Raw genomic sequence first — 14,142 nt, 5'->3', positions numbered from 1 at the left:
ATGAGAAGTAATTCTTCCACTCTACTCCGTGGTGATTAGGCCTAAACTGGAGTATTGTGTCCAGTTCTCGGCGCCACATTTCAGGCAAGATGTGGACAAACTGAAGAAAGAGAAGAGCAACAAAAAAGGACTGGAAAACGTGACTTATGAGGGAAGATTGAAAAAATTGGGTTTGTTTAGTCTGGAGAAGAGAAGACAGAGGGGACATGATAATTTTCAAGTATATAAAAGGTTGTTACAAGGAAGAGGGAGAAAAATTGTTCTCCTTAACCTCTGAGGATAGGACAAGAAGCAATGGGCTTAAATTTCAGCAAGGGGCAGTTTAGGTTGGACCCAGGAAAAAATTCTTAACTGTCAGTACAGTTAAGCACTGGAACAAACTGACTAGGGAGGTTGTGGAATCTCCATCATTGGAGATGTTTAAGAGCAGGTTAGACAAACACCTGTAAGGGATAGTCTAGATAATACTTAGTCCTGCTTTGAGTGTGGGGGACTGGACTAGATGACGTCTTGAGGTCCCTTCCAGTCCTATGATTCTATGATGTTAGGACCCCTTTCTTGACTGCAACAGAAGATTTTTCCAACAAGCAGGAATAGCTGAACATTACACAAATTAAACATCTGTATGGGCAGTTTTTAGACTATAGAGGATCTGGAGAAGAATCATTAAAAGCTTCTTGCAGGTGCACAAGACAAACTTCACAAAGAAATGGCTGTTACAAAGGACCATTCTGATGGCCACTCAATACCAAGAGGTGGCAACTGTGAGAATGTCTCGAGTCCATGTTATTCTAATGGTTCATCGAAGAATGAATTTGTATCCTAAGGTCCTGCAAGCATATATGGACACATTTAGCTTAGCCATTTGCAAGTTGACTTCAGTGGGGCCATTCACATAACTAAGCCTTTGTAACAAACATTTATTATCCATGAAAAAATGGATCCATTTTTGTGGCTTTAAAATCCCAAGTTCTGTAAAAGTTCCTATGAATCAAACTATTACATGGATTCTTTCAATATTTCATGTTCAATAATACTGTTAATGAAATTGACCAAAGCCACAGTCTTATAAATGGAAGAAATTGATAACATGTTTTTTTTCTTTGAAAAAAGGTATTGTTTAATATTTCTTTAAATAGAAATAGAAAGCGTCTGAGTTGTGACACTAGCAGAAAGGAGGTTAATAGATGTTCACCTCCTGGAACAGGTTTTAATAAATAACTATGAATTGTTAGACCGTATGTAGCCCTATCATCAAATATAGAATCACAAAATTCCTCTCACACATTAGCAGCTGTCATAAAAATAAAGGGAAGAGTAACCACCTTTCTGTATACAGTGCTATAAAATCCCTCCTAGCCAGATGCAAAACCCTTTCACCTGTAAAGGTTTAAGAAGCTAAGATAACCTCGCTGGCACCTGACCAAAATGATCAATGAGGAGACAAGATACTTTCAAGTCTGGAGTAGGGGAGAAACAAAGGGTCTGTCTGTCTGTGTGATGCTTTTGCCAGGAGCAGATCAGGAATGCAGTCTCAGAAACTCTATTAAGTTAGTAAGTAATCTAGCTAGAAATGCGTTAGATTTCCTTTTGTTTAATGGCTGGTAAAATAAGCTGTGCTGAATGGAATGTATATTCCTGCTTTTGTGTCTTTTTGTAACTTAAGGTTTTGCCTAGAGGGATTCTCTATGTTTTGAATTTGATTACCCTGTAAGGTATTTATCATCCTGATTTTACAGAGGTGATTCTTTTATCTTTTCTTTAGTTAAAATTCTTCTTTTAAGAACCTGATTGCTTTTTCATTGTTCTTAAGATGCAAGGGTTTGGGTCTGTGTTCACTTGTACAAATTGGTGAGGATTTTTATCAAGCCTTCCCCAAGAAAGGGGATGTAGGGATTGGGGGGATATTTTGGGGGAAGACGTCTCCAAGTGGGCTCTTTCCCTGTTCTTTGTTAACACGCTTGGTGGTGGCAGCGTAGGGTTCAAGGACAAGGCAAAGTTTGTACCTTGGGGAAGTTTTTAACCTAAGTTGCTAAGAATAAGCTTAGGGGATCTTTCATGCAGGTCCCCACATCTGTACCCTAGAGTTCAGAGTGGGGAAGGAACCTTGACAGAAGCTTTGAAAAAACCCCACACAAAATGCATTTATGGAAAGATTGCAATTTAAATTTTCTTAACTAGAGCCCAAGGCTTTGTTCCCAGCTCTGTCTCTCACTTTTTACATGGTCCGTGGCAGGTCTTCTAAATTCTGGCCAAAATTTTCACACTAGAAAATGCCTGAGTTAGGCCACAAAATAAGTAGCCTTGTTTTTAGCAGATGCTAAGCACATGCCGCTCCAGTGAAGTCAACTTTAGGCATGGAAAAATTATTATTTTGGTCTTAATGTGATGCTGTATTTTAATTTTGAGCCCAGTCTGTCAGTAAATTAGGAGAGGTGCCTAGAAGGGAAAAAAAATCTGAGTTGCAAAATTAAGTTAAAATATTTTATTGAACAATTTTACAGGCACTTTTGCAGCTTTTTTTAAAAGGCACAATAAATTAGGTTAATAGCTAACACTATACTGACAATGAAATGTCTTTTTTTAAAAAAAGCATATAGGTGAGATTAAGTACAAGTTTATTTAAACACTAACAGGAAATCATTGATGGTATTGTTTCATGGGACAACAACAACAGAAGCAAACAGTGGAAGGAAGTGATAAAATATTTTTTTTATTTAGATTTAAATCTACCAATCCAAAACTCTAGGTGCCCTTACATAATTAATTACACAATAAATACCACTGAGTCTCAGCAGCATTAAAATTAGTTCCACAGGAACTTGGCCAGCTGGTCACCTCTCCACATTGTTTCCAGAGCCCTTATCAGAGAGATGTCTTTTGCAGCATGCCTAGGAAGTTACCAAATGTGGGCTATTTCATACCAAGAGGAGCAGGTTCCAGAGCCTTCACAGAGAATGCGCTGCCAGCTGCCGCCTCTCTTTTATAGGGATCCAGTCTGAATGCCCCTGCTGACTGCAGCTCCGGCAGCATGGCATGGCGAGAGAAGCAATCCCTCAAGCAGGCCAGCACCAAGACAGTTAGCCCTTTGTAGGTCATAACCAACACTTTAAATTCCACCAGAGACCAAGAGGCAGTCAGTGCCACTCTCCTGCTGACATAGCTACTGCCACTTGTTGGGGGTAGTTAATTATGTCGATGGGAGAGCTCTCTCTCGCCAGCATAGGGCGGCTACATGGGAGACCTTCCGGCGGTGCAGCTGCATTGGTACACCTGTGCTGCTGTAAAGTCTCTAGTGTAGACATAGCCTCAGTCTCCGACTGGTTTTAAAGTCTAGCCACCTGCAGAGTGCGCTGCAGTAGTCTAATCTCAAGATGAGAAAAGCCTGGATAACAGTAGCAAGGTCTGCATCCAACAGGCAAGGTCACAGCCTCCTACCCTGTGATGTGCCCAGTTTATAAAAACCCCATAAAAACAACAAACCTGACACTGACTGGGTTACCACTGTCATACAATCAAACAGCAGTTTGGGGTCTAAAAATCATCCCTAAGTAGCAAACTCTAAATAGACGAATTCCCCCAGAAGGGCTGATACTACCTCTTCCACTTCTCCCAACCCTCCATCACCTCTGGGTTTGACCCTCATCCATGCTCAGCTAGACACCAGCTGAGGTGAGCGGAACTCACTGCTATGAGATATCATTAAGGCCAGGACTCCGCTTAGAAGAATTAAAAACGGTTTGGATATTTATATGGAGAACAGAAACATCCAGCATTATAATAGTGAGGATTGAACACACAAGTGTTGAAATGGCTACTTCAAACCCTCCTTGACACTCAAGCCTTAATTCTTCACAGTATATGTTAATCCAACAATTGAGAGTTCAGAGACCTCCTTGCGAACGGATTGTCCCATAACTGCTTACTGCCTGGTTTCTTGCATCTTTCTCTGAAACATCTGGTTCTGCTCACCATAAAGTGCTTCATTAATTATTCCAGAAATTGACTAGGACACCTGTAATGAAGCTGCCTTTGGTGGGACACACCTGAGCATATCAATTCAGGACAAATTGCTTAGAGCAGGGCAGTTACAGCCCCAGGTTGGTGGTTCTCCACCTCTAAGGCACATTGAACCAGCCAAACAGAGAGGACTTCAGTTTCACCCCACTGGCTAACCGTAAGTCATACAAGCAATTCCCTTAGACACTCCAGTTTCCCAGTATCACTACCAGTGCCACTCATTATAGGGACGAATGGTTATGAAAACCAATGCCCCAGTAAAAGAAAAAAGGTTCTCTCGATCCCAAAGGGCCAAGCCCCAGACCCAGGTCAATATACAAATCAGATCTTACCCACAAATCACGCTGTTGCCAATCCTTTAGAATCTAAAATCTAAAAGTTTATTCATAAAAGGGAAAAATATAGATGAGAGCTAGAATTAGTTAAATGGAATCAATTTCATACAGTAACGGCAAAGTTCTTGGTTCAGGCTTGTAGGAGTGGTGTAATAAACTGCAGGTTCAAATCAAGTCTCTGGAGTACATCCATAGCTGGGATGGGTCATTCAGTCCTTTGTTCAGAGCTTCAGTTTGTAGCAAGGTTCCTCCAGAGGTCAGAAGCAGGATTGAAGACAAGATGGAGCAGTTTCCAGGGCCTTTTATATTCTCTGCCCATGGAAGGACACTCCTTTGTTCTTACTGTGGAAAAATCACAGCAGCAAGATGGAGTCTGGAGTCCCATGGGCAAGTCACATGCCCATTCATGACTCAGTCTGCAGGCCGATGCCATTGTTTACATGTTAGTTTGAACGTTCCCAGGAAAGCTCAGATATGGATTGGCGTCTCCCCAAATCTATTGTCAGTTAAGTGTTTCTTGATTGGGCACTTCATCTGCAAATTCCTTTCTCAAGAAGCTGACCAAATGCTTCACTGAGTCTACTTAGAATCAAAACACATTGAGATACAAGTACATAGCCAATTTTCATAACTTCAACTACAAAAATGATACACACATACAGATAGCATAACCAGCAAATCATAACCTCTTTACAGACACCTCACATGACAACCTTTGTACAATATTTGCTGCACATATATAACAGTGGTTGCAACAATGATCTATACAGTCACAGTTTATGTCAATAATATCACAGAGAGTTCAGAGACCTCCTTGGGAATGGATTGTTCCGTAACTGCTCACTGCATGGTTTCGTGCATCTTTCTCTGAAGCATCTGGTTCTGCTCACCATAAAGCGCTTCATTAATTATTCCAGAAATTGACTAGGACATCACACAAGACAGTCAAGGAAGTTCTGTTGCAAGCTCTTTTCCCCAAAAGATCCTTCTTCTGATAAAAGTCAGAATTTAAAAAAAACATACTCATGAGCTGGATTTAAAAATGAAGAAACCTGGAGAGAGAGAGAGAGATTGCAACAAAATGGATGCTTGCACGTTAGAGTTAAATGAAATGATGTAAGAAAACCTAACCCCCAGTTTTAATTAGTTAAAAACCTTCTTACCAGTGACAACATAGGCAATCATACATATTCCAACTGAGAGCAGCATCCATATTCTCTTTCTGTATTCTGCAAATAGAAGTTTTAAAAATGTTTCAGATTCAGCAATAGATTTTACTGAAAAATGTGAGATGTAAAATATTAAACCGTTTTGGTAACACTCTCTTTCCAAGCCAGGAAAGATATCTAGTGGCTTCTGGAGGGGATGGAACACACTCAACTCTTATTACAGTTAGACCTTAGATAAGTAAGAAATTCTCACCACAAATCTTTAAGTATTTCTGGGCAGAGATAGAACCAGACCTAATGCATCCAGTACCTTTGCCCCGCCCCTTTCCCGAGGCCCTGCCCCACCTCTTCTGAGGCCCTGCCCCTGCTCACTCCACCCCCCCGCCCACACTCACTCACTTTCACCAGGCTGGGGTACAGGAGGGGGGTGAGGGCTTCAGCTGGGGGTGCAGGCTCTGGGGTGGGGCCAGGGATGTATATTTATACATGTAAATCAGGTCCTTACAAAAAGTCAAGTAGTGTAAAATGTATTTTTGGAAAAGTTTATGTGCATTCTGCATGCAAAGTTCAATAATGTTGTTGTAAACTGGGACCAAAAATCCATTGTTAACAATTTATTGATAGCCTTGCTACCAGTGCTTCACAATTTCAGTTTAAAAGGTATATATGTCTGCCTGTTTACGGATATAGATGTAAAAATAAGCTAGATAGCACTGCGCAAGAATCTGGACATATTTGCAAAAGCCCCTCTCCCAAGAGACCAGGGTGAGAGCTCGTATACACTTAGTGATATTTTCTCCACACCTCCAAATATTTTTCAAAAAGTTCTTTGAAGTTTTCCTGTTTGCACAGCTTTACATTTTAGTAATGTAAGTTGTAGATATTGCAAATGCTTTCTCCATTCGTTATTTTAAGAGGGTAATTATGAATAGTAAAAGAGTAATAATACAACTGTGACATTGCACTCCATATGTTTTATGGAAATATGCTTATGAGTGTGAATATGATGTAACTGGAATATGCTTTATGCAAAAGGTCTCTTGTAAGGTATCATAAAAGTCTAAAACCTACTGAATATATTCCTCCTATTTCTATGTATGTATCATTCTTGTATCTGAAGCTAGAAATATGAAGTATAATTCTGACGTCCTATTGTAATTATACAAAGTATAGGCCATTAATGGTGGCTTAGAATCTTGATGGCTCCCATTGACTAGGACAACTGGTTGTGAATGAGTTTATTTACCTGCAAGCCTTCCTGTGTACTGTTGTAGGAGCAGCAGTGATCTGTATGCTCTGTATGATTATGCTATGTATAACCTCTATGCTGAAAAGGTCTCTTACACTCCCCTCCCGCCCCCGGTTTTGTCTCCTCTCCCTCTTTGAATACCTGTGAAGTGGCTTTCCCCCTCCCCCTCCCCCTCCCCCTCCCCCTCCCTCCTGGAATGCTTGTGGGATGAATGGGCTGCTTCAGAAGAGCTCCAAGGTAGACAACGTGTCTGGGACTCTAATTAGGCAGTGATCACACACCCAATGCATGGACACTGCCTGAGGTGGAGTGTGACCAACCAGATGCGGCCAAGTTATCTCTAGTTGCAGGCCATTGAGGAGCAGGTCCTTAAAAGGGGAAGTGGCCATGTGCTCAGGAGTGCACTCATAAAATTGTACCTCCCATGAAGGCCCTTTGCCCAGACCACCTGGCCAGTGTTCTGCTGCATTGCATTCCATCATGCCTTGGGAAGACTTACTTTCATCACACCATCCATTGCTGTGCTGTGGAACACTTACCTTGAAGGATCCTGACATCTCCAGTGTCGTGCCTGTCCTGGGAGCGTGAGTATGTGAGCATGACCCCGCCCCCTTTTCTTTTGAGCTTAGCTATCAGAATAATAAACGTGCTGCTTTCTGCCAAATTCTGGTGAGTCATTAGTCCTCCCTAAGCTTACTAGCTGGCCCAATTTCGGGTAACGTGTACATGTGGGCCAGCCTGTGGGTAATGAAGAATAAGGTCTCACAGGACATGTGACCATGTCACGTGATACTAGAATCCATCATAAAACTGGTACTTTTCCATTTAGAAGGAGGGGTGAGGACCCAGAGAGACAAAAGATTCCTGCCTTTTGCCAAAGCTATAAAAAGGGGGTGGAACAGAAAAAAGGAGGCTGCCAGTCATGAGAAAGCCCCTGCTTTCCACCTGAGATGTCTGCTGGAACTAACAAGGACTGTACCATGGGAAAGGATTGGGCCCAGACTAGGAAGGAGTCTAGTCTGTGAAAGAAGCTTATTGGAACATCTCTGAAGGTTAGATATTACCTGTAATCAGTTTCTTAATGTATTAGGCTTAGACTCGCATGTTTTTGCTTGGTGACTTACTTTGTTCTGTCTGTTACTACTTGGAACCACTTAAATCGTACTTTCTGTATTTAATAAAATCACTTTTGTTTATTAATAAACCCAGAGTAAGTGATTAATACCTGGAGGAGCAAACAGCTGTGCATATCTCTCTATCAGTGTTATAGAGGACTGACAATTTATGAGTTTACCCTGTATAAGCTTTATACAGAGTAAAACGGATTTATTTGGGGTTTGGATCCCATTGGTAACTGGGTGTCTGGGTGCTGGAGATAGGTGACCTGCTGAGCAGTTTTTGGTTAAAGTCTACAGATTTGGGGGCATGGACCAGACCTGGGTCTGTGTTTCAGCAGGCTAACGTGTCCAGCTCAACAAGGCAGGGTTCTAGAGTCCCAAGCTGGCAGGGAAAACAGGCTCAGAGGTAATTTCAGCACATCAAGTGACAGTCCCAAGGGGGTCCCTGTGACCGAACCCGTCACAACAACTATTTCCTTTTTGCCTGTTAAAGCATGTGTAACTAAAAACACTCATGCTGAGTTATTTCTGGGGCCAGACCTCCTGCATTCATGTTAACCACAGAGCTAGGAACATAACGAGTGTGAAGTTAATTAAAGTTGGGTATTTTTTAAAGAATTTTTTGATTGCATCTAATGTATTTTATTACTTCAGTTGCAAAAACATATGCACTCTACAGAACTGGAAAATAAGAACTGAGAGAAATGGAATGATTCATTTACTATATTATATTAACAACTGAAAAATCTCTGGCCTTGGAATCTATGAACCGGAGGAAACATGGGCGAGATAGGAGTAACTGAATTGAAACTGACAGAAATTTTACAAAAATAATGTGAAAACCCATAGGACTTATAACCTCATTATCTCAGCTCTCCCTGTCTCCTTACCTTATTGCCTTGTCTCCCTCTCTTTTAATGCTAATATAAAGTTATCAGCTATTCTGTTTATCTTTAAATAAAGTTTAATATTTGCTTTCTAACAACAAATATGCAATACAAATGTATAACTTCTATCACAGATTATTATAAAATATCATTATAAATAGTTAGGTCTCTTACAATTTCTTCTTCAATTATTTATGTGGGAAAACACATTGGAATGTTTTAGCTAACTATTTAGATTTATAAATCTCCCTTTTAAATCTCTCTTCCTTAACAGAAAGTTTAGCAAGTATTTGAAAACTTTCCTCTCTCTTTTCATTTTATCTGTTCTCATTTTAGCTGCCACTCTCTATCATTTCAAAGGGCTGTGCCACATATAAGTAATCAATTTAGGGTTCTGGGCCACGTACTAAATCCTGTGGGCTTCCCTCTCTAGGTAGCTGGTAGGGTCTTGGTCAGGCCCCTCTCCAATTAAAAGTCTGGCATAATTTAGTTTACACTTAGATTTATAAGCATCCATTTTTCCCCTCTAACAAATTCCTTTGTACATATTTTTAAATCTCTCTCATATCAGTGTTTCTCATGCCTTTAGCCATGGTTCTTTATCCTTTCTATGGGTGATGCTACTAATCAGTTGCTTGTTTAGCAGTTCTGGGCCACACACCAAACCCTATTGCTGGGCCCTGCAGTTGGAGTCGGGAGGCACAAGGAGTTGGAACAGGCCCCAGAAGGCAATAGATTGAGGTCGTATCACCACAGCTGGGGCATTGTCTTTCCTGTGACATCGTAGCCTACTGTTATCTCTCTCTCTCTCATCAGTTTCATTTTGACTACCTGGGACATACTATGGTGTCTAGGAATAGATTATCTGGGACATACATGGTGTCTAGATTTTATGATGGCTGACCCGTCCGTGCACCCTCCCCAAGCATACCTGCTTTTCCCAGCCATGTTCATGAATTTTATCCACAAAGGACAGCCATTCCATAAGTATTTGGGGGGGGGGGGCAGGGGAGGGGAGATTTTCAGAGGCATAAATGGGGATGAGAGGCCCCCAACGGTCACAGGCACCCAATTGCCACTGAAAGTCACACTGCCCTGTGGACCTTTAAAAGTCTCTCCTCCCCCCTCCCATGTGACTCAACACCTATCCATGTGAATTTTTATGGACAGGCAAAAAAGGAACATGAACCTGGATAAACAAAAAAGCTATTCTGAATTCATGAAAATGAATATGAACAACTTCGCTCACTATTCACCTGGTTTCACCTACAACAAGATCGCTCTTATTCTCTAGACTTCCTGGTTCCTTCTTCATATAATATTTCAATGCGCTCTTTGATGAAGTCATAACTACCATTGAATCTCACAGGAGGCTGGAGTGGAGCTACAGAAATAAGACAGGCACTCTTTCTACTGGAGAAGCAAAAGTGGATGGCAACCGGGAAGGCAGTGACCATGAGATGGTCGAGTTCAGGATCCTGACACAGGGAAGAAAGGAGAGAAGCAGAATACGGACCCTGGACTTCAGAAAAGCAGACTTTGATTCCCTCAGGGAACTGATGGGCAGGATCCCCTGGGAGAATAACATGAGGGGGAAAGGAGTCCAGGAGAGTTGGCTCTATTTTAAAGAATTCTTATTGAGGTTACAGGAACAAACCATCTCGATGTGTAGAAAGAATAGTAAATATGGCAGGCGACCAGCTTGGCTTAACAGTGTAATCCTGGCTGATCTTGAACACAAAAAAGAAGCTTACAAGAAGTGGAAGATTGGACAAATGACCAGGGAAGAGTATAAAAATATTGCTCGGGGATGCAGGAGTGAAATCAGGAAGGCCAAATCACACCTGGAGTTGCAGCTAGCAAGAGATGTTAAGAGTAACAAGAAGGGTTTCTTCAGGTATGTTAGCAACAAGAAGAAAGTCAAGGAAAGTGTGGGCCCCTTACTGAATGAGGGAGGCAACCTAGTGACAGAGGATGTGGAAACAGCTAATGTTCTCAATGCTTTTTTTGCCTCTGTCTTCACGAACAAGGTCAGCTCCCAGACTGCTGCACTGGGCAGCACAGCATGGGGAGGAGGTGACCAGCGCTCTGTGGAGAAAGAAGTGGTTCGGGACTATTTAGAAAAGCTGGACAAGCACAAGTCCAAGGGGCCGGATGCACTGCATCCGAGAGTGCTAAAGGAGTTGGTGGATGTGATTGCAGAGCCATTGGCCATTATCTTTGAAAACTCATGGCGATCGGGGGAAGTCCTGGATGACTGGAAAAAGGCTAATGTAGTGCCCATCTTTTAAAAAGGGAAGGAGGAGGATCCGGGGAACTACAGGCCAGTCAGCCTCACCTCAGTCCCTGGAAAAATTATGGAGCAGGTCCTCAAGGAATCAATTCTGAAGCCCTTAGAGGAGAGGAAAGTGATCAGGAACAGTCAGCATGGATTCACCAAGGGCAAGTCATGCCTGACTAATCTAATTGCCTTCTATGAAGAGACAACTGGCTCTGTGGATGAAGGGAAAGCAGTGGACGTGTTGTTCCTTGACTTTAGCAAAGCTTTTGACACGGTCTCCTACAATATTCTTGCCAGCAAGTTAAAGAAGTATGGGCTGGATGAATGGACTATAAGGTGGATAGAAAGTTGGCTAGATTGTCGGTCTCAATGGGTAGTGATCAGTGGCTCCATGTCTAGTTGGCAGCCAGTATCAAGTGGAGTGCCCCAAGGGTCGGTCCTCGAGCCGGTTTTGTTCAATATCTTCATAAATGATCTGGAGGGTGGTGTGGATTGCACCCTCAGCAAGTTTGCAGATGACACTAAACTGGGAGGAGAGGCAGATATGCTGGAGGGTAGGGATAGGATACAGAGGGCCCTAGACAAATTAGAGGATTGGGCCAAAAGAAATCTGATGAGGTTCAACAAGGACAAGTGCAGAGTCCTGCACTTAGGACGGAAGAATCCCATGCACCGCTACAGACTAGGGACCGAATGGCTCGGCAGCAGTTCTGCAGAAAAGGACCTAGGGTTACAGTGGACGAGAAGCTGGATATGAGTCAACAGTGTGCCCTTGTTGCCGAGAAGGCCAATGGCATTTTGGGATGTATAGGTAGGGGCATTGCCAGCAGATCGAGGGACATGATCGTTCCCCTCTATTCGACATTGGTGAGGCCTCATCTGGAGTACTGTGTCCAGTTTTGGGTCCCACACTACAAGAAGGATGTGGAAAAATTGGAAAGTGTCCAGGGCAACAAAAATAATTAGGGGACTAGAACACATGACTTATGAGGAGAGGCTGAGGGAACTGGGATTGTTTAGTCTGCGGAAGAGAAGAGTGAGGGGGGATTTGATAGCTGCTTTCAACTACCTGAAAGGGGGTTCCAAAGAGGATGGATCTAGACTGTTCTCAGTGGTAGCTGATGACAGAACAAGGAGTAATGGTCTCAAGTTGCAGTGGGGGAGGTTTAGGTTGGATATTAGGAAAAACTTTTTCACTAGGAGGGTGGTGAAACACTGGAATGCGTTACCTAGGGAGGTGGTGGAATCTCCTTCCTTAGATATTTTTAAGGTCAGGCTTGACAAAGCCCTGGCTGGGATGATTTAGTTGGGGATTGGTCCTGCTTTGAGCAGGGGATTGGACTAGATGACCTCCTGAGGTCCCTTCCAACCCTGATATTCTATGATTCTATGATACTATGGAACAGATCACTATTTAAAATACTCTTATTTTTATTACTTTAGAAATCCATGAAATATTTTTAAATGGAACTTGCATCGTCACTCTGGGCCAGCCTAGGCATGCAATGGGGTTCCAGAATGAGTGGGATGTCACCAGCCAAGGCATTACAGGACTCAAGATTTATGTGGGTGTAAACACCAGAAGGAGAAGGAAAATTAATATTAAGTTCATAGGTCTGATTCTGCAAATGCTCAAATCAGGTGAGTGATACTTACATGATACAACATCCCATTGAATTCAAGTGGGTCAGTGAACACAAGTAACTACTCACAAATGTTTGCAGGAGGGGGACCAGTGAATTATCCTTATTATTTATATTGTAGTAGTGCTAGGCACTATTCAAACACAGAAGAGAAAGACAATCCCTGTCCCAAAGAGGTTATAACCTAAGTATCCTCTCACCCCATCATTTGTGGCATTCAGAACATTGAAAAGAGGCTCAGACAGATGTATCAAAGAAAGGCTCAGTGAAAATCTCTGCTCGCTGTCAAGGCAGAAGAGCAAACAAACTGCCACTATGGGTAAGGAATAGGATAGAAAATAATACTGAAAATTTCATAATGCCACTACAGGGGGAAATGCCTAACTGCACAGCAGTTAAGGCTGCAGCAACAGGTTTTATAAACCTCTCTGAGCCCCCTCATTCAGCCATAGCTGTTTTGAGATAGGATGACTAGAACACAGTGATCCAGGGGAGGGAAGGACTGAAAAAACGGTAATGATTATAGGAGAGAGGAAGTGTACTGGAATGATTATATGAGAGAGGCAGTGTTTTTCTCCTAAGTTACAGTTTTGTAAATACAAAGTTGCAATGTCTAATATGGGACTTGTAACTGTCTCACGGTATCCCCAGTAAAGTTTTGGTTAAAACGGGAGGAAGGGGAGGGGGAAAATCAGCTTTTCCATATGTCAACCCCAGAGCAGAGAGGCAAAGAGAGAGAAATCTCTGCTCCCTCTATACAGGAAAAAAAAACAGCATTGGTCAGTCTTATTTACATTTAATTGGATCTGTATGTTCTGATGGCATAAGTGATAATAGGTCATTGCTGTGACTGTACTCAGGAAAGGGCTTAGGAATTGCACACGATATTCTCTGGAGTAAGTGGGTCACCGTGAATTTACAGAGAGTAGACTCCAACTTGGGAATGGGATTCAAGTTCACAGGGGCGGCGAGTTATATCTCCATGTGGTGCCCTAGCACCAGCAATATTCAGAGCTCAGAGGCCCAGCTCCACCAATATTTGGGGCCGGGTGTCCTCCCCGGCCCCACCTGCTGCCTCCACGTGCCTCCCCGGGCCCTGGAGCAGAGCGTCCCTGCCTCTGCCTCTTCCGTGCAACTCCATGCTGCCTCCCTGCAGCAACTGCTGCCGCAGAATCCTAGTGCCTCCCATCTAGACTGCCAGGGCAGACTGACTGAGCCTGCCCTTCCACCTCAGACCCTCCCCTTTTCCAGCGGGACCCTCCACCAGCACAGGGAGCCCCCCACCCACAGTCACTGCTCCTGTCCCATGCTGGGCAAGGGGCAGCCCCATCCCTCACCCCCAGTGAGGCTACAGTCAGGGGCAACAGCAGGGGAGGAGGTGCACGCAGCACCCCCTGGCAGATTCCTGGACCTGAGAGGGGCCTGAGGAGCACATGCAGT

At 43.0% G+C, this 14,142-nt stretch overlaps 1 protein-coding gene across 3 annotated transcripts in view; it reads right to left on the bottom strand.

Moving 5' to 3' along the window:
- Positions 1–2,637: 2,637 nt before the first annotated feature.
- LOC141993539 (HEPACAM family member 2-like) overlaps positions 2,638–14,142 on the bottom strand; it is a 28,395-nt gene continuing 16,890 nt past the window's right edge. For all 3 annotated transcript variants that reach the window (XR_012640884.1, XR_012640883.1, XM_074963083.1), the window contains 2 exons: positions 5,519–5,584; positions 2,638–5,407 (listed from right to left, as the gene is read on the bottom strand). Coding sequence is in view for 1 of the 3 variants with exons in the window: in XM_074963083.1 (XP_074819184.1) it covers positions 5,379–5,407; positions 5,519–5,584 (95 nt within the window). In the remaining 2 variants the exon portion in view is untranslated. The remainder of the gene's footprint in view (positions 5,408–5,518; positions 5,585–14,142) is intronic.

The sequence above is a fragment of the Natator depressus genome, chromosome 9 (assembly GCF_965152275.1).
Source record: "Natator depressus isolate rNatDep1 chromosome 9, rNatDep2.hap1, whole genome shotgun sequence".
Classification (NCBI taxonomy): Eukaryota; Metazoa; Chordata; order Testudines; family Cheloniidae; genus Natator; species Natator depressus.
Note: the sequence above shows the minus strand (reverse complement) of the source record. Positions and strands in the feature narration are given on the sequence as shown.